General features: G+C 35.4%; 1 protein-coding gene across 2 annotated transcripts in view; it reads left to right on the top strand.

The window, feature by feature from the left end:
- Positions 1-3,935: 3,935 nt before the first annotated feature.
- The window catches only part of BMP5 (bone morphogenetic protein 5), a 107,845-nt gene continuing 84,772 nt past the window's right edge, over positions 3,936-27,008 (top strand). The window contains exon 1 of one of the 2 annotated variants that reach the window (XM_016198036.2): positions 3,936-5,172. In XM_016198036.2, the coding sequence (XP_016053522.1) occupies positions 4,683-5,172 (490 nt within the window). In that variant the 5' untranslated portion in view covers positions 3,936-4,682. The remainder of the gene's footprint in view (positions 5,173-27,008) is intronic. The other variant, XM_016198037.2, reaches the window with a different exon arrangement.

Here is a 27,008-nt window from a genome sequence, read left to right as displayed (position 1 = left end):
TCACCAAATATTAATTGAGCTGCTAATATGACCTGTTTGACACTGGTGAACAAAATAAACTCACCTTCTACTTTTATGCTGTTTGCATTCTCGCTAATCTCTCAAGAAAAAAGTAGAACTATCTCAATTATAACCACGTTTAAATAATTTTATAATCATATATATAAACACTATAAGGACAAGAGCCTTATTTGAATTTTTTGTTGTATCTAAAGCATATAAACATAGTAGTTCCGTAGCAGGTATTCAATAAATATTTGTTAATTGAATAAATATTTCTAAGGGCTCAATTGTTGTGAATGAGTTTTTAAAATTATAAGCTGCTCTACAAATGAAGAATTTCTTTCATGGTTAACGACACGATGGCTTAAGGGTCAACCTACCTATTTAAAATATTCTATCAATTTGGATGATGATAAAGCATCTGCTCTAATAATCTCACTAACCAAATGTTTTGAGTTCAGATAACTGGAATCTATTTTTCAAATACAATCCTTAGACTGGTAATTTATTAACGGAATTTGATTTTTAATGATTAAATGTTGCTTTATTCTCCCTTAAGTAACTATTAGAATACCCACTCTCTTGAAATAATATGAAACAATCTTAGGAACATATAATAATACAAAACATATTGAAAAATCCTCTGTTCCTTAAAAATATTCAATAATGTCATCATTCATTAAAAATAATACCAAACATTTCAAAAGAATTCTGGCGACTGTATTTTGTTATTCATTTCTTAGTTTTCCTTAACAAGTATTAATTAGATAAACAAAAAATGCAGACTGCTTATGATTGCAATCCCTTTCAGGTTACGGCAGGCAAATTTAAGTCAGATGGTGGTGTTATAGCACCACTCTGCTCTGCTTGGGACCACTACTGCGCACACCACATTCTCTATGCTATGTTTTGGCTCAAAAAAAAAAAAAAAAAAAAGTGAACTGAAGGCAATTTAATATCACAGATGCTGCTCTGTTCTGCACTTGTGCATGTACTCACCAAAAAGATTCTAGACAGAGATGACTTCCCTCGCTTTTCCCTCTACCGCCAGCCTCTTCAGTTTCCCAACTGGTCCCCTTCCTACCCTTTTCCCTGACTCCCTCCAACACAATCTCACATAGCTTTTGCCTAGGAAGGGTACGATCATATATTCAAGTGATTTGGGATTGTTTTCCAAGCTTGAGAGGTGATTTAGGAGTGCAGATACCATTTATGTTGGACATCTGCCTTTCACTGCCGTCACATCTTTCCATGAGAAATTGTGTTTTGTGAAGAAACCAATGTAACAACAGAAAAAAAATACACCCTAGAAATGAAACAGGCAGACCCAGAACAACAGATTTGCAAATGCTGCAACTTTCTGTTGAACAAGTTTTAAAAGAAACTTTTGCAGCCTTGAAAGGCTAGGAAAAAATGAAGTCAGTCTATTGGACATAGCGAGGTTACATACTCATGGGCTAAGTGTGTCAAATTTTAGGAAGGAAAAGACAAAAATGAATAGAAAAAATGACAGTGGAGAAATATTTCTACTTGGATTCAATTGTTCTTTTCCTCTCCAAAAGGTCACTTATTTTAGTATAGACCCGAGTCAAACGGTACATTCTGTGAATTAAGTTCTTACTGAAATGTACTTCTATTTAGAAACAATTCTTGCGATGCCCTGGATGCTTCTCCTTTCTCAGCTTCTTCCTCAGCAGATATTTACTCGGCATGTTCAATGACTTCCACACCTTTAAATACATGCTCTGAAATTTAAAATGTTTATAACACACGGTTGCAAAATACTTTATCTTTCAAACCGCTCTCCTATACTTAGATACAAATCTACCTGGGAAGCCAAATGATGTGGTAAAATACATTTATTTTTAATTGAAAAATGAATCTGACTTTTCCTTTGGTGCTTAGCATTTCCTCTTTATTCCTGGCAGGTTTTTGTCTTCCTTATTTTCTTTCTCTCATTGCACATGTTGATCCTTTTGAAAAATGAATGTTTGCCAAATCTAGTCTGAGTTGGAAGGGAAGGTAGGGGGCGGGTGGATACTAAAAATTCTGACCAAGATTATTAACAACTGATTTCCAATATAGAGGTAGGCTATGTGCCTGATTAAGTAATTAAACTACAATCACAATGGTTCATATTATGAATCATGCTTTGGGAAAATGAGTTTTTGAGACTCGTGACACTTAGACTCACTTTATTTTTCACTTGTACCTTAAGGGAAAAAGAAGCACATGTGGAAGATGATAAGAGTTGCTCCTTCCTCTAGTGTGGCCAGTTCCTACTTGTCACTCTATGCTGTGTTCTAGAGACAGAAAGCAAATTCACCACCTGGATAACTTATTTTAACATGGAGAAGAAAACGACCATATATTTTATCGGGGATGTGTTTTATAAATGCCGAGGAGAAGCTTTTTGTCTCAAACTGCTTGATTTGAATTTGCACCAATGCCCAAAAAACTTCATTTGGTTTGGATCTGAAATAAACAATTTCAAGAATTTTCGTGGTTTAAACCATATCTTATTGAAATGTATTTCTCCCCTTACTTCCAAAATGTACTGCTATTTACATGATGCCAATTTTGTAGAAGTGTTCCCTGTATGTCAGTGTTTGGCTCTGCTACTGTGGCATCCTCCATGGATTTAACAAAGGGCTTTCAGTAAGGCAGATAGTAAACAGCACCCTCAAATCTTAGTGCCGTGAGTTTGTGGAAGGAAAAAAAATGACACGTACAATAAGACCCTGCAAGCCTTTTCAGTACCTTGCCTTTACCCATAAACTGAAGACTTGTAAGAAATATGGCTTTGATTTAGACACACACAGGAAATATTTTAAAAGACATTAAACAAGAAAGCGGGTGCTTCTAGGCAGAGTAAAGGAAAAACATTAAAATTTCATAATGGTTCTAGAATTTGCTTGATAAATCAACACTGGTATCAGAGTACTATTCCGGACAATGAAAGTACTGTGAGCCCTAAGGTTAAGTAGGAGCTTGTAAGGAAAATTATCGCTGCACAAAAACACTGTAGACTTCCAAATTTTAAAGGCATTAAACATTAAGGATAAACACGTACTTTGCTCATTTCCTCGGATTAAGCATGGTATTTTAGAAAGGTGTGCACTTTCCCCGTTATACCCATCAACTTTTAAAAAGGCAAATTTCGATCTGCACGTGGTCATGAGGAATATTTCACTTGGTCCTATTTGCATGGGTTAAAACCAATCAAAGTCCTGAGCACAATTAATGGGAAGTACCTGATTTGTAAGTCTGTTTGCATTTCAACTAAAAGGACTTAAGAATTATGACACTACATCTTAGGGTTTTTGTATTTCAGCTGTACTGACTTAATGAGAGAGATATGAATATACTTTTCTGCTTTAAATTTTGATATTTAAAGACCATTAAAGCTGGGCTATTTAATTACCATTATTGAATTATTATAACTACTGCTTTGATACCTAAAATATAATTGCCTGTGATTAATTCTCTACTGTATTTTATTCGAAAAAGATCTGGCTGTAATTAAGAAACAACAAATTAACCTCAATTTCCAACCCCTCCTCTTATTTTCTAAGAAGTGAACTTTAATAACTTATAAAAGCCAGAACTAAGCTCAAATACAGAGCTGAAACATATCATGTTAATTTAGCCACAACCTGAGACTTAACATAGAAGTGTATTAAATGCGTACTATTAAAAGAAGGATCTAAAAGAGTACTATATAAAATTGGTGGCAACATTTTCAACGTGCTGCTTGAAAATTTGGCTTCTTTCCCCCCCTAGAATTTATATGCCACATTCATCACTGCTCTGTGTTAGATGCGTGGCTATAAAATTGCGAAAATGGAGGCTTTTCTGGTAGCCAAAGGGTTAAGTTCTTTTTGCTTTACCAGTTTCAAATTACAATGAGAAGCCTCTTCTTTCCCAGCAGGGTTGTGCTTACATTACTCTTTAGATCTCCCTTGAAGAGGGCTGGTATATTTGTGCCTGCTGGAGGTGGAATTAACAGTCAGAAGGAGAAAGCAATTGAATGGACTTACAGCAAGGTTTTCAAGTAAATACAGGGACACACATTTACTTGAACAGTACAACCTTGAGTTGTACTTTACACTAAGACGACACAAAAGATGTTAAAGTTATCACCAAGCTGCCGGACAAATATATATTCCAACACCAAGGTGCAGATCAGCCTAGATCTGTGACTCAGGAATCAGGATCTGCCTTGGAAAGAGCCTCAGGGTTGAGAAGAACTGAAGAGCAAGTGAAGATAACTTTGGGAACTGCAGCTTATCAGAAGATCAGCTTCCGTTCACTCAGATACCAACAGGCCTGATTATCATAAATTCATATAGGAATGCCTAGGTCATCTGATCAAATCATATTAGCCGTCTCCTGCTACATCAATGCAGCAAAAACTCTTAACAACTGTGGATAATTGGAAATTTGCGTTTCAGCTTTCTTAGAAATAACTACTCCTGACATATTCCAAAATATTTAAAATAGGGCAGGAAAATCAGTGAGGGTGTTGTGTTCAGAAGTGTCACTGTCATGAAGAATAGGTAAATTTGTTCTTTCTGCTACTGGGAAATTGTACCTCCTAGAAACTTAGATTTTTTTTTTTTTTTTTTTTTTAAGAGGACAAGAAGAGCTAAAAACATCAACTTTGCTTTTGGACAAAAATGCATCTGAGTGTATTTTTATTTAGGGGTATTGTGGGTTTCCTCTGGAGCTGCTGGGTTCTACTGGGTTATGCCAAAGGAGGTCTGGGAGACAATCATGTTCACTCCAGTTTTATTTATAGAAGACTACGGAACCATGAAAGACGGGAAATACAGAGGGAGATCCTCTCTATCTTGGGGCTGCCTCACAGACCCAGGCCATTCTCCCCTGGAAAACAAGCTTCCTCTGCACCCCTCTTTATGCTCGACCTGTACAACGCTATGGCCAGTGAAGACAACCCCGAGGAGCCGGAGTACTCGGCGAGGGCATCCCTGGCAGGGGAGGCCAGGGCGGCGAGGAAGGGCTACCCGGCCTCTCCCAATGGGTACCCTCGCCGCATCCAGCTCTCGCGGACGGCTCCCCTCACCACCCAGAGCCCCCCTCTCGCCAGCCTGCACGACACCAACTTTCTCAATGATGCTGACATGGTCATGAGCTTTGTCAACTTAGGTATGTTGGTCGTTTATTTGTTAATCTGTGTTATTACAGGGTGGAAGTTTTTCTAATGGTAAAGTAGCTGCCTGGTAGGTGGTCATGTTTATATAAAGTCATTTTCTATAACTCTCCTCTCCAGCTCCTGTTTCCTTTCTTTCATTGGTGCAGTGTAAGGTTTTTGCCTTAGGCAACGAAGTCGTATATAGCTTTTATTTTTAATACATAAAAGCTAAAATGAAACAATTATGGTTGCGGTAGATTGGGTCTTTTCAGATCTTGTTAAAATATCAACCTTGCTTCATGTATAAATGTATGAATAGCCAGGCAGTAGTCTAAAGAAAAGGAGAATTTACGAGGATAGCTGTGCTATGAGCAAACAAATAAGAATAATAAAAATATTTTTAAAAAGCATTTACGGGCAGAAAAATAAAAGTGACATTCTCAACTATTTTTTAGTTAGTAATTTAGGAAACATATAGATATATATTTATATGCTACCTAAAAGCTCTCATTCAGGGGAGGCAACTACTGCAAAAATATTGATATGAAATTAACTAAGATCAAATAATATTATAAAAGATGACTATCAAATAGCTTCAGGGAGAGATTCTGTTCTCTGGAAAATATTTTAGAAACCAAGTTTCAATCTAACTGCAATGATTAAAATATATCATAGACCTATTTGATTTTTTCTCAGAAGCAAGGGAAATGTAAATCATGCCATGATGGTCTTTATTACCTATAAAAAATTTCTTTTTATTTGAGATACAAATTAATTGCAATTCTTTAATTAGTAACATTATTATAGAATAATTTTTAAAATTATGTTTTACTGAGTGCTGATACTCTCAAGGCAGTTTTGAAAGATTGGCAATATCAAATAGTAAATTAATGCCTTATACTCTATCTTGCAGTAATATTAAAGAGTTTCCTAATTTAAAATGATTTTTACAAGTGCTGTAGTTTTATTTAAATGTTTTAATAGATATTGAAGGTGAAAATTTACTATTCTTCAGACATTCAAAATAACAAAAACATAGAATATGTTTATTTTTGAAGACTAGAAATTGTATCAACAAAATTAATCAACTTGAAAGAATTGAGAGCATTTTAATGTAAGAACTTTTAAAACTTTGTTTTAAAAATGCAATCTGCTTTGAGTTAAAATTGACATATTTGATTATACACCTAATTAAAAACTTCCCCATATATCTCAAAAATATTCTTTGAAAGGTCTGCTAGCAGCAACTCCTAATAACACATGATACTTTTATATATGTTGCTTAATGTGCTCTGCTCATTTGCTCTCAGCAGTCCTAGCATGAAGGATAAGGTGCTTCATAAATCATATGTTTCATGTTACTAGAGACAAAGCTCTCATTATTGAGTTTTACTAAGTCATCATTGGGTCCCCTAATCAGGTGTCCTGGATACCTTTTCTCTGACATATAATTAACAGGTTTCATTTGGAACTCTCAAGACATTAAAATATAGCTTAATTCTAAATAAGTTTGATTGCTTTTCCTCCTGTAAGTGGCATGCAGATGAGGCTTATGATATAGTTTTACTCTGTAGCAATTTCTAAAGCTTTTTTCAACAATTTAATGTTAATATTTTAATAGAAAATTGTCACTCTAGCACGATTTACATAATCACAAAACAAATCACTGAATAAATCAGTTCGGATCACCTCAAATCTGTCACGGAAGAATGTGTTATGTAAGGTGCTTTAAGAAACAATAGCTCAGTCAGAAATCTGTTCTAATAAGATATTTTATTATGTTTGAATATCTTGATCATTCACGAAAGAAGTGTATTTGTGTTTTGAAAAGGAATTAAATTTGATTTTGAAGCTGTATGCCGTTACTTTTTATAAATCTACATAAAATAAGAAAACCCAAAAACAACAATAAACAGTTTTATTCAGTGACTTCTAGGACCATTTTTAACATTTAAGAATGATTATACTTTTAAATCAATGAAATTTCAGTTATATTGTTTGGATTATAACAAACTAGTTCATTAACCATATCATGAAATATAATTATTCATTTTACTCTGGAGAAACAATTGGATGTAAACTTCAGAACATTTTTATTTATTTTTATCATGCTTGAACTGCTGAGTCATGATTTATCTTCAATAATAAACCATACTGGTTTTTAAAAAATGTAATATTCCAAACTAAATGTCTCACATTAAATTACAGATAAATTAATTCTCATATTGAATTTCTTCTAGTAGTCTCTGAGGAAAATTGAACCACAATTTTATTTTATTATCTTCAGACCATGCCTTCTAATATATCCAAAAGTTGCAACCTACCATTACTGAGTAAAAAGTTTCTCTGTATTTCTTCCATGATAAAATAGGTCAAAGTGTACTTAGAAAAGGTGGCACTATAATATCATTGTTAACTGCACTGAGAATTTGAGCGTCCTTAGTAACATTCACTAGCAATTATCTGCAACGTGTTTCATGTTCTTATAAGACTCAAGATAATTTAATTTAATTTTTTATTATCTTAAAATATATGTATATTGTAGGGACTAAGGACAAATGATCAAATTAGCAATAGGCAAGGGATTTATACTGAGGGAGTCACCTGGATATTTAAATATGTGAAAAGAATCTGTTGACATATCCCATAACAAGACAAATTATATTAAAAGGATCTAGTAACATCCTTTTTATGAATGCTTGCCTGTGTCATTTCGAGTCAAATAATAGATTTTCTACAATTATCTTGTCATTCAGGAAGACATTTTTTTCCAACATAAGTTTTGCTCATCAAGAACAATTAAACTTAATTCAAACCCCGAATCATATTTAACAAAATATCTATTTTTAAAATTTCAGATGAGAAAAATTTTTTGTCCATAAGTGAAAAATTGTTTAGAATTTACTAAGTGAAAAAAATAAAAATGTAAATAAACTGTGTTACGGTCAATATAAACAGCTAACTATGAAACTAAACACATTATTTTGACCTTTAAATTATTTTAGTGATTTGTTTATTTTTAAGAAACAAATGTTAATTATTTGAAGAGAAACTTTCCACTCTATTCCATTCGTTATTCTTATGCCAACATTTGTCAGTCTCATAGTACGTAGCTTTTACAGGTTGACTTCTCTGATTTGTCCTGTAAACTACTGAATATCAGTGGAATTTTTTCTTAGCCAATGCTATAGTACTTTGTTAGAAACAAAAATGTATTTCTGGTAAATTGTTTCCTTTTTAACCTTGTCTTTATCAAAAATGTTAAGGGTTACATATCAAAAACCTACGCAAATAAAAGTAGTTACTAGGTAATTTTTTTGCAATATTTAAGTATATCTCCTGTTTATATAAACATAAACATGTAGTGCATTTCTAAGATCTTTTAGTTAGAAGCCAATATTTGATTACTTGGTGGTAGTATAATTAAAGTGACACATGTTGTAGATGTTTTAGAGGAATTACAAAACACAGGAAATACAGGAAATTTACGTTTATATTATTCTTAGTCTACATGTATTTTCTGATAAAGAAGAACTTTGGGTTTATTAATGGTTTTTGATTCACTGATCATATTTGGCTTGGAGTCAAATACTTCTTAGATATATCTTAAGAATATATAGTGATTCTCAAGCAGAAAAATATATAAATGTAATGCTTATATTTATTTATGTTATAACAATATATTTAGCATGCTAAGATATGAAATAGAAAAAAAATGCTTTCAAAACTTTAAATTAAACCCTTATCTTCCTACTTCCTCAAATTATTAAACTCTCCTGGTACTAGAAGAAAAAGATTTGAAAGACATCATTGATATTTATTGTTGTTTTTGGCTGACTCAAGTGCCCAGTGGAGAGGAATTTATATACAGATCTACCTAAAGATGCCTATCTATGTAGTTTCTCCAACAGGGTTATTAACACTTGTGTAACATAAACACAACCATAAACACATGCAAGATTTTTTTCTTTTGAGGAGGGAGGAATGGGATGGGAGGAAAGATCATCTAAATCCATTATAATACATACTCATGGATTATGTCTAGAATCACAAATGCTAATACTGGGCAAAAATATTCTTTAAGACTCTTAACTTCTGAAGAAAAGAGAAGTTGATGTGGGTGGGGAGATTTCTCGCTCTTCTTCAACAACCCTTCCCATTCATAAATGTGACCAACGGGGTTCTTGTTTTCCTTTAAAGCTATTTTATTGTCCAGCAATGGGCATGGCTGCAGAGACAGTTATCATAGTTTAAGTCCAAGTTTTTTTGCAGGTTTTAATGGTCACTCACAAAGAGCCAGTTTTGAAAAGTTAATGAAAAGTAACAGCTGGAAATAGGAAGGTATGGTAACATCCTCTAGAAAGGCTTGGGACTACTTCACCCACCTCTTTCAATCCTTCCCTTTTATTCTCCCCTTTTTAAAAATATCATCTTCCTTTCCCCTCCCCCTTCTCCCCCTCCCCTTTTTTGGCCTTTCCTCTTTAGTTCTGTGGTCCCTCTAGCCCCAGGCTCTCTTGGCACCCTTCTTCTCACTGCCCCCACCCTTCCCGGGGTCTGCCTTTGGTCCTAGTTTCTTCATAGCTGGAGGCTTAGATTAGCTGAAAATCAATTAGTTACAGCGTGATCAGTTAGGTACAGTCTCCTGTTTTCTCTTTAGTTGAGAAGGAAAAGGTCATGATGTGCCAATTACAGCCTCCACCCATCAGGAGAAAAGCTCCCCAGGGCAGCAGAACCTGCTCTGTCGCCATCCCTTGAAACTGTGGCCTCCACCTTTGCCTCCTCACTGCTCCCTGAGGACCCCACTGACAGAATTTAATTGTTTTTGCCTTTACTATTTTATAACATAAATTAACATTTAAAATGGGGGGGGGGGAGATTTAAGTGAAAGTAAAAAAAAAAAAAAAAAAGGGTGTGTGTGTGTGGAAATGCGACATTAATCAAAAATTCCAAAACAAAAACCCTAATCACAAATGTGATTCTCTTTTAGTTGTTAAAGCACTTTTGCTTATATTATTTTCATTTAACATTCATGTCCCTTCTGTGAAGAAACTGCCTTTTCTCAAGTGGAGAAGAGATGGTGAGAAGGATAGAGGGATCAAGAGTAGCAGGCAGAGCACAGTGAGAAGGAGACAGAGACAGAAATGAGTATTTTTGAAAAAGCCCTTGGAAGAGAGACACTGAAGGCAAGTGGTTAGAGGCCGGCCTTGGGGCGCGCAGGTGGAGGATGGCTGGGAACCCCTCAGTCTACCTCATCCTGACACAGCAGCTCATTCAACATCCCCGCCACGTCAGCTCCAGGGAAAACCCTTTCATCCTTCCACCCAAAATACCGGCGTGGGGAGGAGGGAGGGGGCTCCCAGTGTCTGTGTACAAGGAGCCTACAGACGGGCCGCTCGCATCTACAGTCATAAATAATGTAGTAGCTCAGCTTGAAAAAACCACAGGTTAAAGGAAGAGGCTTTCCTGACGCACAGAGAGGGGCTGAGATCACAGGAACCACTGCGAGGGTTGGCTCCAAACAATGAGTCCCTTGTCCTAAGCAATGTTTATGAGTGCTTCTTTGCACCTCAAGTTCATATTTTATTGGCTCAGCTGTGGGGTTTCCCCATTTGCTCATCTCTTAAAATAATGCCCTTGGCCAAGATATCCTTCAAAGCACACCAGTCAGCCCTGACAACCGGCTCATTTATTTGGGAGGAGAAGGGATCCGTTGTGATTCTGATGTCACATTGGGATGTTTAAGATTCAGTTATGGATCTTGACATTATGACAGTAAGCTAAAAACAACAGTGGGAGTATTCACCTGCTTTTTTAGAGATGTTTACAAGGATCCATGTAACCAAATGGTAGCCCCCGAGTTGTCTGTCTTGTCTAAATGGTTGTGGTAAATCATAATCTACAAAGGTGGAAACATAGTTAAAGTGTGGAATGTTTAAAATGAGGGAAAACCATTTGTAGATTGGTAAGAAGGACTGTTAGTAGTTTGGGGAGAAAAGAAAACAACAACAAACTCTCGTAACTAAAAAAGTGAATATCTTCTACTTGGAAGGCAGTGAATTGCATAAAACTTAGAAACCAAGACGTTGTGTGATGTTAAATAGTTTGGTATAAAAATTAAACTAGGGTATATGTTATTTTAAAATGTCTAAGACGATGAAGACCTCTGTCTTCACAATGATGTGCCCTTTCATTTTTCTTTTCACAAACAATGGAGTATAGTGCTTGCATTAGAAGAAACGACTGTGTATTTTAAACATGAGTGAATATAATTAGATTATCTCTTAGATATTTTTGTTTATTTATCTTCTTCCTGCAGGCAAATGACAACTTTATTTTTGTTCTTGCTGTTGAAAAGCTTTCCTGGAGTTGTTAGGAATAAAGAAAAAAAACGGTTTAAAGTGTTAGGATTAACACAAATAAATCTCATTTAGATTTTATTCAAGACTATGGGGCAGTCAAAATCAAGATTCATTATCATTCACAAACACCTTTGGCCATTCTCATGCTGTCATGATATGAGAAATTCAATATTATTTGTTTTGCACAGATTTTCTGTCCTTATTGGAACTGTGGTTAGCCTTTCGATATAGGGCACAGAATATTTTCAGAATTTTAAGTCCCTGCTGTAATACTGCTCAAGTGGCTTTAAGGTTTAATTATAAATTAAACCTAATGGTTTTTCTTTCTGTGCATCCCTCAGAGAAGCATAGAGGAAGCCAGAATGTCTGAATTGGAATCCCATATTCTCTGCTTTCTAGCGTTGTGATCTTTGGGAAGTGACCTCAATTTTCTCTGTGCCTCTGGTTCCTTATCTAAAAAGTGCCAATAATAATAGCACCCTCCTCATTGAGTGCTGAAAGAATTAAATGAGTTAATATGCACACAGTTTTAAGAACAGTATTTGGAACAGAGTGAGACCTCAATAAATAGCCATTTTTGTTGTAAGAGTTGCATTTGTGTCCAACATCTGTACCATATTTGCAGGAGTGGCTAAGTAATTTGTGAAGCCTGATGCAAAATGAAAATGTGGGGCCCCTTGTTCAGAAATTATCAAGACTTCCAAGGTGATGGCAGCAGAACATTCGACCAAGCACGGGCCCTTCGGAGTGTAGGGCTTTGTGTAGCTGCAGGGAGGGCAGCCTGCATATTTGATTACAGGTTGCGAGGGCAGGAACCATGACCTATTCATCTTTTTTAATCCCCCAGTGGTGTATCAGGGTCCCAGAAGGAAAGAGACAGCATGAGTAAAATGAATAATTTGAAGAGGGTTTAACTAATGTAATTTTTTAAACATTGTGGGCAGGGTTTTCTGGCAAAGTGAGATAATGCAGCACCTGGAGCAGCAGGGAAGCCTTCCTTCCCCACTCCTGCGCAAGGGGGCCGAGAACTCCCAGGAGAGCCTTATGAAGAAGGTCCTGGACGGGAACTGTGGCCTTTCTGAGGGAGACGCCACGCAGCCAACCCCTAGATACTCAGCAGGGAGGGAGATTGAGGAATAAATACCTGGGCCTTATTTTTCTGTCATGTTTCCCATTGGAGAGAGAATTCCAGAGATAATGATAAGTTAATGTGAGCGTTAATTCACGTGTTGGTGAAATAAAGTGGCAAAAGCACATATGGCATGCTGAAAAAAAATGTTAAATTGTATATCGCTCAGTAATTTCATAGGATATATTAAAACTATTTTAGAGCAAACTGAACTCTAAAACAAAAACCTGGAGAAGTAGCACTCTCAGATTACAGCACCAACAGTAGACTGCAATTGCCAATCAAAAAACTCAATATGGAAAGCACTAGAGTGTATGCAAATGTGTAGAGCAAACACAAAGAGCAATATATTTTCTATAATCTTTACTCCTGTTTATTCTCAATCCTATGCCATTCTTTCTGCAGTGACCCATGACTATGTGTTAAAAGTTTTGGAGTTCTGCTTGGAATCACATGAGATTCTCCACAGTTAATGTGGCCTGCAGAAATAATGTTAGGATGAGGTAAATTGAGATTATTATCTTTGTTCTCGTTACCTTTCCTCTCCTCTGGCAGAGTTCCTGGGATTTACAGAGGCAGAATTTAGTGGAGGAGCAGGTATGTCTGCTATTTAGTTCTCATAAATAACCAACCACTAAGCCTTGAGGCCAGAGCCATGCCCCAGCCCTTTAATCACAGACAGCATTGAATAGAGCAGCCCCTTTCCAGTGGAGTCTATGTTCCCTTTCAAAGCCACTAAGGATGGTAATTTTAAACTGATTTTACTTCTATAATTATCAAAAGCAGAGGGAGGGAGGATTCAACTTGGAAACTGTATAGGCTCTGCTACAAATAATCTTGATGCAGGCACCAAAGGTTTATTTAGTAGAGAAGAAGTGAAGGTCATCAATTAAATAACTTTTATAGTTAATGTGTTTTTAGTAGTAAACATATTTTTTTAATTTTTAAATTACAGTTGATGTACAATATTATATTAGTTTCAGGCATACAACTTAGTGATTAGACATTTATATAACTTATGAAGTGATCACTCTGATAAATCTAGTACCCATCTGACACCACACATAGTTATCACATCATTGGCTATATTCCCTATACTGCATTTTACATCCCCATGACTGTTCTGTAACTACCAATTTGTACTTTTAAATCCCTTCACTTTTTTACCCATCCCCCTCTCCCCCTCCCATCTGGCAACCATCAAAATGTTCTCTGTATCTATGAGTCTGTTTCTGTTCTGCTTGTTCATTTATTTTGTTTTTTAGATTTCACATATAAGTGAAATCATCTGGCATTTGTCTTTCTCTGTCAGACTTGTTTCACTTAGCATAACACCCTCTAGGTCCATTCATGTTTTTTGCAGATGGCAAGATTTCATTCTTTTTTATGGCTGAATCATATTCCACTGTGTATATGCTCAGGTTCTTCTTTATCCATCCATTTATTGATAGACACTTAGGTTGCTTCCATATCTTGGCTATTGTAAACAGTGCTGCAATAAATATATGAATGTATATATCTTTTCAATTTAGTGTTTCATTTTCTTCAGATACATAACCAGAAGTGGAGTTACTGAGCCCTTCTTTGTCCCTTGTTACAGCCTTGGTTTTAAAGTCTATTTTGTCTGGTATAAGTATTACTACCCCAGCTGTGTTTGTTTGTTCATTTCCATTTTCATGAAATGTCTTTTTCCATCCCTTTAGTTTCATTCTCTGTGTGTCTTTTGACATGAAATGAGTCTCTTGTAGACAGAATATGTGAAGGTCTTGTTTTGTTATCCATTTAGTCACCATATTTTTAATTGGAACATTTAATCCATTTTCATTTAAAGTAATTATTGATAAATACATATTTATTATAATTTTATTATTCATATTTTTTATCTGTTTTTTCTTCTGGTTCTTAAAAAAGACCCTTTAACATTTCTTGTAATACTGATTTGGTGGTGATAAACTCCTTTAGCTTTTTCTTGTCTGGGAAAATCTTGACCTGTTCTTTGATTCTAAATGATAACTTTGCTGGTTAGAGTAATCTTGGATGTAGGTCCTTGCCTTGTATCACTTTGAATAATTTCATGCCCATCCCTTCTGGCTGCAAAGTTTCTGTTAAGAAATCAGGTGATAGTCTTATGGGAGCTCCCTTGTAGGTAAACAACTGCTTTTCCTTTGCTGGTTTTAAGATTCTCTCTTTGTCTTTAACCTTTGGCATTTTAATTATGATGCGTCTTGGTGTGGGCCTTTTTGGATTTATCTTGTTTGGGACTCTGTGGTTTCTGGACTTGTATGTCTATTTCCTTCACCAAGTTAGTGAAGTTCTCCTTCATTTTTTTCAGATAGGTTTTCAATTTCTTGCTCTCTCTTCTCCTCTCAGTACTCCCATGATGCAAATATTGGTTTGGCTGATGTTGTCCTAGAGGCCCCTTAACCAATCCTAACCAATCCTCATTTTTAAAAAATTCTTTTTGCTGTTCTGATTGGGGTTTCCATGTCATTTTTTATGCTGTTGAGGTTCTCATGAAGTTTCTTGAATATCCTTGTAACCATTTTTTTTAACTCTATATCTGGTAGTTTGCTTGCCTCCATTTAATTTCATTCTTCTTCTGAAGAGTCCTCCTGTTCTTTCACTTGGGACCTATTTTTTTATCTCCTCATTTTGGCTGTGTTTGTTTTTACATATTAGGTAGAACTGCTATATCTCCTGGTCTTGGTAGAGTGGCCTTATGTAGTAGGTGTCCTGTAGGGTCCAGTGGCATAGCTTCTCTAGCCACCAAAGCCAGGTGCTCCAGGTGTGCCCTCCTGTGTGGGCTGTGTGTACCCTCCTGTTGTAGTTGAGCCTTGATTACTGTTGGCTTGTCACTCGGAGGGATTTACCCCCAGACCAACTGGCTAGGAGGATTGGCTGTAACTAAAGTGGAGGAGATGCTGTGCAGGGGCTGGCTCAATGGAACAAGGCTCGTTTCACTGGGGCTTTGGTGCCTACCATCTATCCCTTGAGTGTGTCCCTTGTGGAGGTGATTGGGTGGTGCTTTGATGTGGTCTGAAGTGATCCACTGGATGTACTGGCTTTGGTGCCTCCTGGAAAGTAGACCAAGGTCAGCCACAACCTATATGCCGCCCACGGCCATCCAGCATGAACTACAGAGTGATCTGCAGATGGCCACAATTTGTGCTGGGTTTGGAGGTGTCCAGGTGAGGCTAAGCTTTGAACCAAGGCTGGCTGCCACTATTACCTGGCCTGGGCCACTTAGCAAGAGCCAGGTGCTGCTTGTTGGAGAGATTTTAGGACAGTCCAAAGCATGAGCCAAGAGAGGAGGTTTGTATGGAGAAGCTACTGGAAAAGGCTTGGGTGGGCCCGCCAGTTAACTGGGGCAGGGTCTCAGGGAATCACCAGGGTGGGGTGAACAGTGTTAGCCAGGTCTCAGATATGGTGCTCGCCTGCCAGCTCTATAGACGAGGGCTCAGCAAAGGAACAATGGCTTCTTCCAGCACTTCCTTCTTAGAGAAAGCTGCCCCTGCAGCCCTCATCCTGAAGCCAGACAATTCAGTTCCTCCCCATATGTCCCTGGCATTTTTCAAGCTGTTGTCCCAGAGCTGGAGCTCAGAATGAGTGAATCCAAGTAAGTCAGTGTGTGAGCCCTTTAAGAGGCACCCCTGGAACTCTAGGAGCACTCCAGGAGCACTCCATCTCACTCAGCCACAATCTCTGTTGATTTTCACCGTCAAAAGTTATGGGAACTTCTCTTCCTAGCACTGGAAACTTGGGCTAGAGGTTCTGGTGTGAGGTTTGGACTTGTGGCTCCTCAGGGGGGATCTCCACAGCAGAGATCTTCCTCCCAATTTTTAACCACCACACATAGCATGGGAACAGCCCCTTTCAGTCTTTGCCCCTCCTACCAGTCTTACTGTGGCTTCTTCTTTGTATCCTTAGTTATAGGACTTCTGTTCAGCTAGATTTCAGGCAGTTCTGAATGAAGGTTGTTGTACAGTTTAATTGTCATTTTGATGTGGTTATGAGAAGCTTTGAGTATTGCATTCAACTACAATGTTTTCTTGCATGGAAGTTCGTATGGTTGATGTTCTGTAGATGTTTTCCTTGTTCAGAGAGTGAAGGAATTAATTTTTAAAATTTAATTACAGTTGACATACAATGTTATCATAGTTTCAGGTGTGTAGCAAAGTGATTCAATATTTTTCTGCATTGCCAAGTGATAACCACAATAAGTCTAGTTATCATTAATCATTACACATTTATTACAATATTATTGACTATATTTCCTTTTCTGTACATTAAATATTTGTGACTCTTTTTTTTATAACTGAAAGTTTGTCGCTCTTAATCCCCTTTATCTATTTTTACCCATTCCCCATGCCCTCCACTCTGGAAACCATCAGTTTGTTCTTTCTGTCTGAGTTTGTTTTTGTTTCTTAGACTCCACATATAAGGGAATCATGCTGTATTTGCTTTCTCTGTCTGACTTGTTTCTCAGTATGATACCCTCAGGTTCTTCCATGTTGCTGCAAATGGTAAGACTTCATTCTTTTTTATGGCTGATTAATTTTTTATTGTATATATGTACCAGGTTTTCTTTATCCATTTATTTACCAATGGACACTTAGGTTGCTTCTGTATCATGGCCACTGTAAATAATACTGCAATGAACATAGAAGTGCAGATATCTTTTTGAATTTGTGTTTTTGCTTTCTTTAGATAATATACCCAGCAGTGGAATTGCTGGATCATATAGTAGTTCTATTTTTAATTTTTTGAGGAATTTTCTTACTATTTTCCATAATGACTCCACAGATGTATATTTTCACCAACAATGCACGAGGGTTCCATTTCTCCATATTCTCACTAACACTTGTTATTTGTTGTCCTTTTGATAATAGCCATTCTGACAAGTGTGAGGTGGTATCTCCTTGCGGTTTTAATTTTCATTTTCCTGATGATTAGTGATGTTGAGCATCTTTTCTTATGCCTGTTGGTCATCTTTATATCTTTAAAAAAATGTCTAGTCAGGTTTTCTGTTCATTTTTTAATCAGATTATTTTTTGATATTAAGTTGTTTGAGTTCTTTATATATTATGGAAATCTACCTCTTATTTAACATATCATTTGCAAATATCTTCTCTCATTTAGTAGGATTCCTTTTCATTTTGTTGATGGTTTCCTTTACTGTGTAAAAGCTTTTAATTTGATATAGTACCATTCATTTGTTTTTGCTTTTGTTGCCCTTCCCTTGGGAAACATATTCAAAAAAAGATTGTTAAGATCAATGTTCAAGAGTTTTTGCCTATGTTTTCTTTTAGGAGTTTATGGTTTGGGGTATTATATTTAAATCTTTAATACATTATGAGTTTATTTTTTATTATGCTGTAGGAAAGCGGTCCAGTTTTATTCTTTTGCCTGCAATTGTCTGGTTTTTCCCAGCACCATTTATTTAAGAGACTGTCTTTTCCCCATTGTGTATTTTTGCCTCCTTTGTCATAGGTTAATTGGCCATATAAACATGGGTTTATTTCTGGAATCTCTATTCTTTTACATTGATCTGTGTTTTTGTGTCAGTACTATGCTGTTTTGATTACTATAGCTTTGTGATACATTTTGAAATCAGGTAGTGTGATATCTAGAGCTTTGTTCTTCTTTCTCAAAATGTCTTTGGTTGTTCGGGGTCTTTCATATAAATTTTAGAATTATTTGTTGTAGATCTTTGAAAAACACCATTAGAATTTTGATAGGGATTGCATTTAATCTATAGGTTGCTTGGGATAGTGTGGACATGCTACCATACTCAACAGTAAAAAGCTTTTTCTCTAAGATCAGGAACAAGACAAGGATGCTCACTCTCACCACTTTTATTTGACATAGCATTAGGAGTCCTAGCTACAAAATTAGGCATCAAAAAGTAGTAAAACATCCAAATCGCAAAGAAAAAGTAAAACTCTCACTATTTGCAGATGACATGGCACTCTATATAGTAAATCCTAAAGACTCTACCAAAAAATTCTATTAGTACTAATAAATTAACTCAGTAATGTGCAGAATATAAAATTAATATACACAAATCTGTTGCATTTCTATATACTATTAATGAACTATATCAGAAAGAGAAATTAAGAAAACATTTTCATTTTCAATTGCATAAAAAAAGAATAAAATATTCAGGAATAAGTTTAAGCAGGTAAAAGATCTGTACACTGGAAACTCTAAGGCGAGGAATTATTTGGTTCTTTATCTCAGTAAGGTTTAAGTATAAGGGCTGTGGAGTCACACTGGTTTGAATAACAACTTTGAATTAACAGCTGCATATTCTCCAGCAAATTATTTCACTTCATTGAAACTGTTTTCTTATCTGTAAGGAAAACATAATAGAGAATTGTAGTTAGGAATTACTAAGGTAAGATTATAGGCCTTTAAATCATCATGAGAAAGGTACTCAGTGGTTTCTAGAGCTACTATAACTACTTCTACCAGAGTCTAATCTATGGCATTCTAATGTTAGAGGAGAGCCATACCCAGTCAGTCCCCCAGGCTTTGTCAAATCCATGCCTTTGCTAATATTGTGGAAAATTAACACATGACTTTTTCTTTTTCCAAAATTAAATGAACCCTTGGATTTCATTGACTCTGTCTTCAAGTTGGATTGTTGATGGACTGTATGTATTTCCCCATCAGGGTGTCCTGGAAAAAGTCAGTCTATAACGGAGCCTTCAGGAGACTGCGGGGCTTCCATTTGAGCACCCAAAGGCAACATTTTCTGTGATTGCTGCTGAAAGGTGCTATTCATATTACATTTGGTCAGATTCCTAGAACGAACCCATGGTTTCACTTTAGTTCCAGATATTACCAATTCCATTTCCTTGCTTGTTATGGAGAAGGGAAACTGATTGCAGGCCAAAGTAATAATATACAATTAGAAAATATTTGGTTGTGAAGACATGGGCACTCTCTAAAAGACCCTTTGAATGAAGGGGAAAATGTGGAAGAATTTTAATACTTATTTTCATAAGCCAACTTGTTTTTTTTGAGTTTTAATTTTTTTAAGAATTGATTCATGATGAAAATCTTGGTGAATAAACTCCTGAATTCTAAATAGGACAGCCACTCTGTTCAAATAATCATTCAATCTTGGGCTTTTGTATTGTATGCAACTTAAATCATGTTTAAGCTTATGATTTCCCAATTTGTAGCTATTCTCATTACTATTGGTATTATTAATTATAATTCTGTTTCTATTTAATGCCATTCAACCTTAAGTATTTTGACTTTCCTAGACTATTTGTTTGGGCTGCAGTTTTTTTTTTGTTTTTTGTTTTTTTTTTCAGATGACAGGCTTTTTTTGTTAATTTTCTTTGAATTGCTTTCTGTTATAATATTTTGAAGCAGGATGAGAATTATAGGTTTGATTCAAAAAGTCACACAAAAGGCCATACATGCACTGTGGACATCTTCTATTTATAGTATCCATATTGTAAAGTATTGACTTTTGATACTTCATAATCTATTGAGTGGGGAAATATGAATTTATTGGTTTTTAATTATTTAATAACATGCTGAAAGATAATTCATTAAGTTGATCTTTGCTAAATTTTTAATTATGTTGAGTAAAGTTTGTAAAATATAGATTCCAACTATATATATTGACATAGTCAAATGAATATTTAAGATTTTTCTCTTTTATACTGCTGTGTCAAAACAGTTATTATTTTACAGTTATTTACTTTGTGGAAGAATTTGTCAGAATTAAGTGAAACATTATTTTTGTGTGTATGTGATACTTTTAAAGTATATGACATTGTCAGGTGTATATAATCTTAAATTATAGTATATTTGTAGCTGTCGTAATTAAAGCAACCCTAAAAACAATACATATAATTCCTGTGCTAGAAACTGGACTAAGTGATTTGCATGCATCATTTCAATTAATTTGTGTCTCATTTGTATGAGTATTTTTAAATTCCCATTTTATTGATGTGGAAATTGAGGCTTATCAGAGGTTAAATAACTTACAAAGATCACCCAACTGGTAAGTGGCAGACAGAGTCAGTCCTGGATCCATGCATGGTCTGTCTGGACACAGATTTTTTTTGTTGTTCTTTGCCACTACTATAACTTGGTAATCCATTTTTGAAAAACAGGTTAAAATGTGCAAGTTTTAACAATAATAATGATTAATACTTTTTGAAAGCATCTTTATGTGCATTACATGCTTTCATCTACATTACTGCAATATATTGCACTCAAGGAAGTAAATATGGTTCCACAGTATACATCTGTGGATACTCGAAGTCCGAAAGGTCATTCATTCAGTCATTTGACAAATATAGGTTGATTACCTACTATTGGGCCAGGCACTGTGCAAAAGACTGTGCCTGTTTTACTGCCAAAATTACAGCGCAAGAAGAGCCAAGCCTAGGCCCAGTATCCCTGATTCTTGTGCCAGGATTTTTCTTGCTCAATATCCCATACTTTTCAGAAATCACACAAAAATTCCAGCACCAAATAAAATTAAAAGTATTAACAAACATTATATAAAATAACTTGGCCTTTTGTTATTTAAATAACCAGGTAAGATTAATGTCCTGTGTATAGAGAAAATGTTTTTCAAGCCTCAATCCCTTAAAAAAAAATCATGTTACCAGTAAATAGAAGCTAAGGAAGCCATTTATCCCAAAGTAAAACCCAGCTTTAGCAAATCTTAGGGCCTCTGTTGGAAACCTGCTTGTGTAGCTGTAGGGCCTTACTGATATGGAGGCTCCAGTGGTTTTAAAGGAAATATCTACAGAGAAGCTTTCCATTGTACGCTGGACACCTACTGCACATTCCAGAGCATAAGTGTGGCTTGAACACTCATTATTTATTTGTGTTGTACTCAGGAAATAAGGGTAAGAGGTCATACAATTTTTCAAAATTAAGTTGTTTGATCTGTCTAAATATTGACCCCTGACCCTGTCTTCCTTCTTCAATTGTGTGCTAACAAGGTTGTGTTCAGGGTTTACTTTGTTCCTGTGCACACTGAACATGATGTGGATACAGGTTATAATAAGAGTCAATAGAGACACATTTTACAACGTGGAAAATAACAGGGAACTCCAAGAAATGGAATAAAGAGCCCTTTGATACAGTGCTTCGAATCTACTCAGGATATTAGGCATTAAGCAATTATTCCTTCAAGTTGATTGTTGAGAAAAATTGACCAATATTTTACAGCTGCTTTGCTTTTTACCAACAATCTGCTGTGATTGTGAAATGAATATTACAGCAAAAGGTGGATCTAAGTCTCCTGGTTCATCACCACATTTATTCATGTTTACCTATCAAGTTATATCAACAAAACACCAAACTGTCAAAGTGAACTAATAAAAGTAAAAGAATTTAAGACTTGTAATGATTGCTCTACTGGAAATTCACTATCTTCCACAGCTGGCATGTATTCAGTGCTTATGAAGTACACGATAGTGTGCTAACAGCATTTCAAGTGCCAACTTATTTAATTCTCACGAAGTGACCCTATTTTACAGATGAGCAAAATGAGACCCAGAGATGTCAGGTCATTTCATCTTGTAAGAGGAGGAATTGGATTAAGGGAAGGAACTGGATTAGGCCAGGCTATTCACTGCTGCGCTAGGGAGTCTTTGTAAATGCTATTGGGAAAGTGGTCATTGGACATTGTTTGGACTTTTTGTAAAGTTCTCTATATTTTTCCAATATTTTATGTATTGGATTTGGAATGTTTTCACCTCATCAGTAATGCTTTGCATTTTAGAAAAACATCTCTATTAATGGGTAACCAAGAGCCTTACCTTTGGAGTTGGGCTCTTATAAGCCTTCTGAATTGCGATGCTGTGGCTTTTTGAAGGAGGCAAATATAATACTCATAAGGCAGAGGGAAAGAAGCACTTTACAGACACTAAGGGTAATGACCTTTGTGCCGTGCAACCTAACTGGTCATTAATGAGGAATGTAAAGGTGACTTGTGCTGATTTTACCTTAAAAGACTTGGCATGAACAGGAGTAACCTTTGGCAAAATAGAAAAGAGGAAGACCATCAGAGCTGCAAACAGTAGAAGGCCTCAAAGGCTGTGATTAGAGATTGGAACAAATAGTGAGTTCATTTAGATACTGGAAAACTACCAACCTGCTGGCCAGTATAGAAGGCCACACAAGCAGGCAGGGCCGCCCTGCAGTTAAATATGAGTCCTTGCCCCAGCTTTCCTGACCCAGCTCGGGACTGACCGGTGAATCTCATGAGAAACCTACTAAAGTGGAAGTTTGGGCTGCAGGACCATCTACAACCTACAAGTTAGAAAATTCCTGCTGCTGCAGATAAAACGTCTGGCAGATAGCCTCTGCTCCATCCTGTTAGTTATGGTTGAAATCTCCTCTGTGTTCTGTATAACACTGAACACTCCACATTTAATACACATCTCGTGATTTGTAGCAGCTACAGCCCTAATCTCTTGCATGTGTAAAGTGAGTTCCTTTCGTATGGCTCACTCTTTGCTCCTATACCACACAAGCTAAATATATTATTGCTGTTCCTTCAGTATCTTATGAATTGAAGGCTAAGGCCTTTGGAAAATTCTTTTTTTTTTTTTCCCCAAAAGAAAATATTTCTGAGACGACAATATTTCTTAAAGCAAAAAGCTCAAGTACATGAGGACAATTCAATTTCAACTCCCAACTGCTTCAAAATCAAGCAAGGGGACTCAAAAGAGGTGTTGTAAAAAGTAGGTATTATTGTTAAAATACCAACCTTTAGCTAACCACCTGAGGACAAATGTCTGCTTTGGAAAGCAAGCTAAGAGGTAGCTGCAGAACAAAGTAAGCATTGAGGATGTCACCTGTGGCTTTTTAAAAATTCTACTTTTTTATCTTTCTTTTCTTTATCTAAACTCTCCTACACAGTCTACCTACAGGCCAACTATAATCTAAAGAGAAAAGTAAACAATCTCAGTAACTGATTTCTAATTATTTAGACTGAAATCTACCTAGGAAGTCAGATGATAAAATTATTATTTACAAATAGGTCAAAAATTATATTTAATTTTAATTCCACTAACTTCATGGACGTACAGTAACCAAAGCACATGCTGAATCATAATTATTTAAATCTCTCGGGCACTGTCAATCATTTACTTTTTTTACTCAGAGTTCTCTGTCATTATTTCCTAACTTGTATTTCATTGGAAGCATTTCTACGTCCTTTTAAGAGGTGTTATCTGAAATTTTGTAGTCAAATAAACCTGAACACCGCAGTGAGCAGTAATGAAATAGGTTTTAATATTTCCAAGACGAGACTTCTCAGTATCTTTATTATGCAGATGGGCATCGTGAATCCCTGCAAGGAGGAATATTTCATATGGTTTCACATGCACATTGGGTCTGGAACTCTCCGAACAGAGCACCGCAGGTACCTAGTGTTACAGGAAACTCACTCTGCGAATCATTCTTCCATGTGGACAGACTATTTTATAAGCGTCACGTTGGAAACATTGCAAGCAGAGCATAATCTAATTTGTTGACATTGTGGTCTCTTTGTATCCAAAATTAAAAGGAAGCAGGAAATCAAGTTTTAATTCCATTTTCTAGAACCAACCATTGTTGATATTTTTATATATTCTCTTCCGGACTTTTAAAAATATACTTTTTCATAGAGTTTAGCAATGTTCATGCACTGTCGTCTCCTTATATTGTTTTTTACTTTTTAGTGTATGACTTTTCTCATTTGTTCATTTGCTCTTTGGGAAAACATTTTTAATGACAATACTATTTCAGTTGAATAATTAATTAATCATTTAGTTAAACATTCTCTTATTGTGGGGCATGCAATTTTTCCAGTTTTTACCCTTATATACTCTGTTTCAATGGATATCTTTATGCATAAGTATTTGTACAAATTTCTGACAATTTCCTTAGAATCTGTTCTTTGAAAACTAATTAGGGTAAAAGGTATGATTGTTTTTTAAATCTGGAAAATATTGCTAAATTGTTTTTCACTAAAGTTTTAATTTTTATTTGCACCAAAGTAAATGCTAGTGCTATTTTATCATACTGAAATATAAAATAAATGTAAATACATAGTCTTGAGAATCAAAACTTTATTTTTTTTAGATGTGTATTTCTTCTGAAATTGATATTTTTATGCATCTATTGGCCACATATTTTCTCTTTGGGAAGTTTTATGTTGATGTTTTTTGTTCTTTTTTTCTGTTTGCCTTATTTCATTGTTGCTTATTATAAATTCCTCTCAGGACTAGATATTTAATAATTATTCACGCCTATCTTTTTCCATTTTTACTTTGATTTTTTTTTTTTTTTTTACTTTAACAGCCATGAGAAAACACTTTCAGATATTTAAGAGTTTCGAAAAACACCAGCCATATCCCATTTTAGAAAGAATGCTAAAAGATGCAGTGTTGCTGGGTTAAAAATTAAGATGAATGAGGAATTCAGAGCCTTCAACGAGCCACAGGCTTAGAATTCAAGTCAAGTGAGGGAATGGTTTTGGGCTAAATAACCTTATGCCCAGGTGATCTTCTGTAATTTGATTACAAAACGTAAATTTACATATGAACTAAAAAAAGTTGGGGTGGGATAGGTTTAATGAACATCACAATTACTATACTACTTAAAGGTGGCATTTTCACATTGGAGGAGAGAACACTAAGTAAATAAGCGCATTATTTTTTAATTGACGAGCAATTGTTAACATTTACCCACAACTTACATACTTTCTAGTTTAGTATCAAGTTTGATTTTTGAATCTAAGCCCTTTTTCACAGAATCCCAGGATATTTTGGAATTACTTTTTGTCATCAGCAGTTATTTAATCACTGTGAAGCGGAGTATTAACAACTCACTTTCATCACCGTGATCTCTAGGCACCTTCTAGGTTGATAGCTGCATCTGAGATTATGGGAGAGTACCAGGCTACACACTGTTTTTTTTTGTTTGTTTTTTTAAAATATGTCTTTATTGATTTCAGAGAGATGAAGGGAGAGGGAGAGAGAGAGACAGAAACATCAATGATGAGAGAGTCATTGATCGGCTGCCTCTTGCACGCCCCCTACAGGGGATCGAGCCTGACTGGGAATTGAACTGTGATCTGGATCATGAGTCAACGTTCAACTGCTGAGCCACACCAGCCGGGCAGGCTATACATTTTTGTTTTGGCTAAATGGAGTCTCTAAATCTTGGTTTTTCCTTATACATGTTCATCATTGTATCAACCTGTCTTAGCTTTGAAAAGTTTTGAATCATGCATAACTTTTTGAGTTTCAATACTATATCATAGTGTAATTTTATGAAAAAACACTTAAATAAAAGTTAGAAACCCACGTTTTAGTATAATAGCGTACTAACTGCAAAAATAACTCAAGTGAAATAATCAAATAATTCAATAAATTCTGAATCAAGGAGTAAGGTATTTCAGGACAATACAAGCAAAAAAAAGCATGAGTCAGAATTTTATTAGTCTAGGATTTGAGGGAAAATAAATGATATGGAACAGAACAAGTCCCTATGCTCATGAACTATTTAAAACTCAGCAAAGCTCCAGCATTGCTAACTCCTTGTATGGAAGGTAGTAAGTCAAAATGCATAAAACAAAAATTAAGAGCGTAAATAAAAATTGGTAGAAATAAAATTATAGTATGAAATCTTATTATAATTAAAACTACATAATAGAGCCCCCCAAATGTAATGTACTTAAATGATACAATTAATAAAGTTGAATTATTTGACACATCTCAAGATCATACTTTGAAATATATTGACATGAATCAGATTGCATAGAGAATATGTATATATATTTTTTGAGATTGTGGAACATTTAAATGCTAATCAGATGATATATAAATTTTAAAATCTTATGCAAGATGTAGGTAGTCAACAAGCAAATAAAACCATGTTCAACATTATCAATCGGTCTTCATTCCTACTTGATCAAAAAATAATTTTTAAAAGTTTTAATTTCAAGAAATTCTTTTCATGTACAGCAATAGATATACTAAGTAGTTAAGGAAAGTCTTAAATATAAGGATAAATTAGTTTGAGATTCATAAAAATTTTATTTTACCGTTCCAGACTTTGAAATACTGCCTGTCTGTGTTTCTTTGAATTACTTCTAATGGCTTTCAAGAGTTTTAATATTTGAAAAATTTCTGCTAAAATGCCCTTACCACAAAACTTATAATGAAATTATGTTACATTTGGTAAAAACTTCTGAAGTTCACAAGGGTTAGGAATTTTTCCAGCCTGCTCTGGGTGCTATTTGTGTCTCCAAGTCATGTGGTACTACATACATATTCCTGCATTTAAACAGTAGATTTGGTATAAATAATGATAGCACAGTGATTGT

Source organism: Miniopterus natalensis, chromosome 5, assembly GCF_054644295.1.
Source record: "Miniopterus natalensis isolate mMinNat1 chromosome 5, mMinNat1.hap1, whole genome shotgun sequence".
NCBI lineage: Eukaryota > Metazoa > Chordata > Mammalia > Chiroptera > Miniopteridae > Miniopterus > Miniopterus natalensis.
The sequence above is the reverse complement of the archived record's forward strand: the minus strand, read 5'-3'. Positions and strand labels throughout refer to the sequence as shown.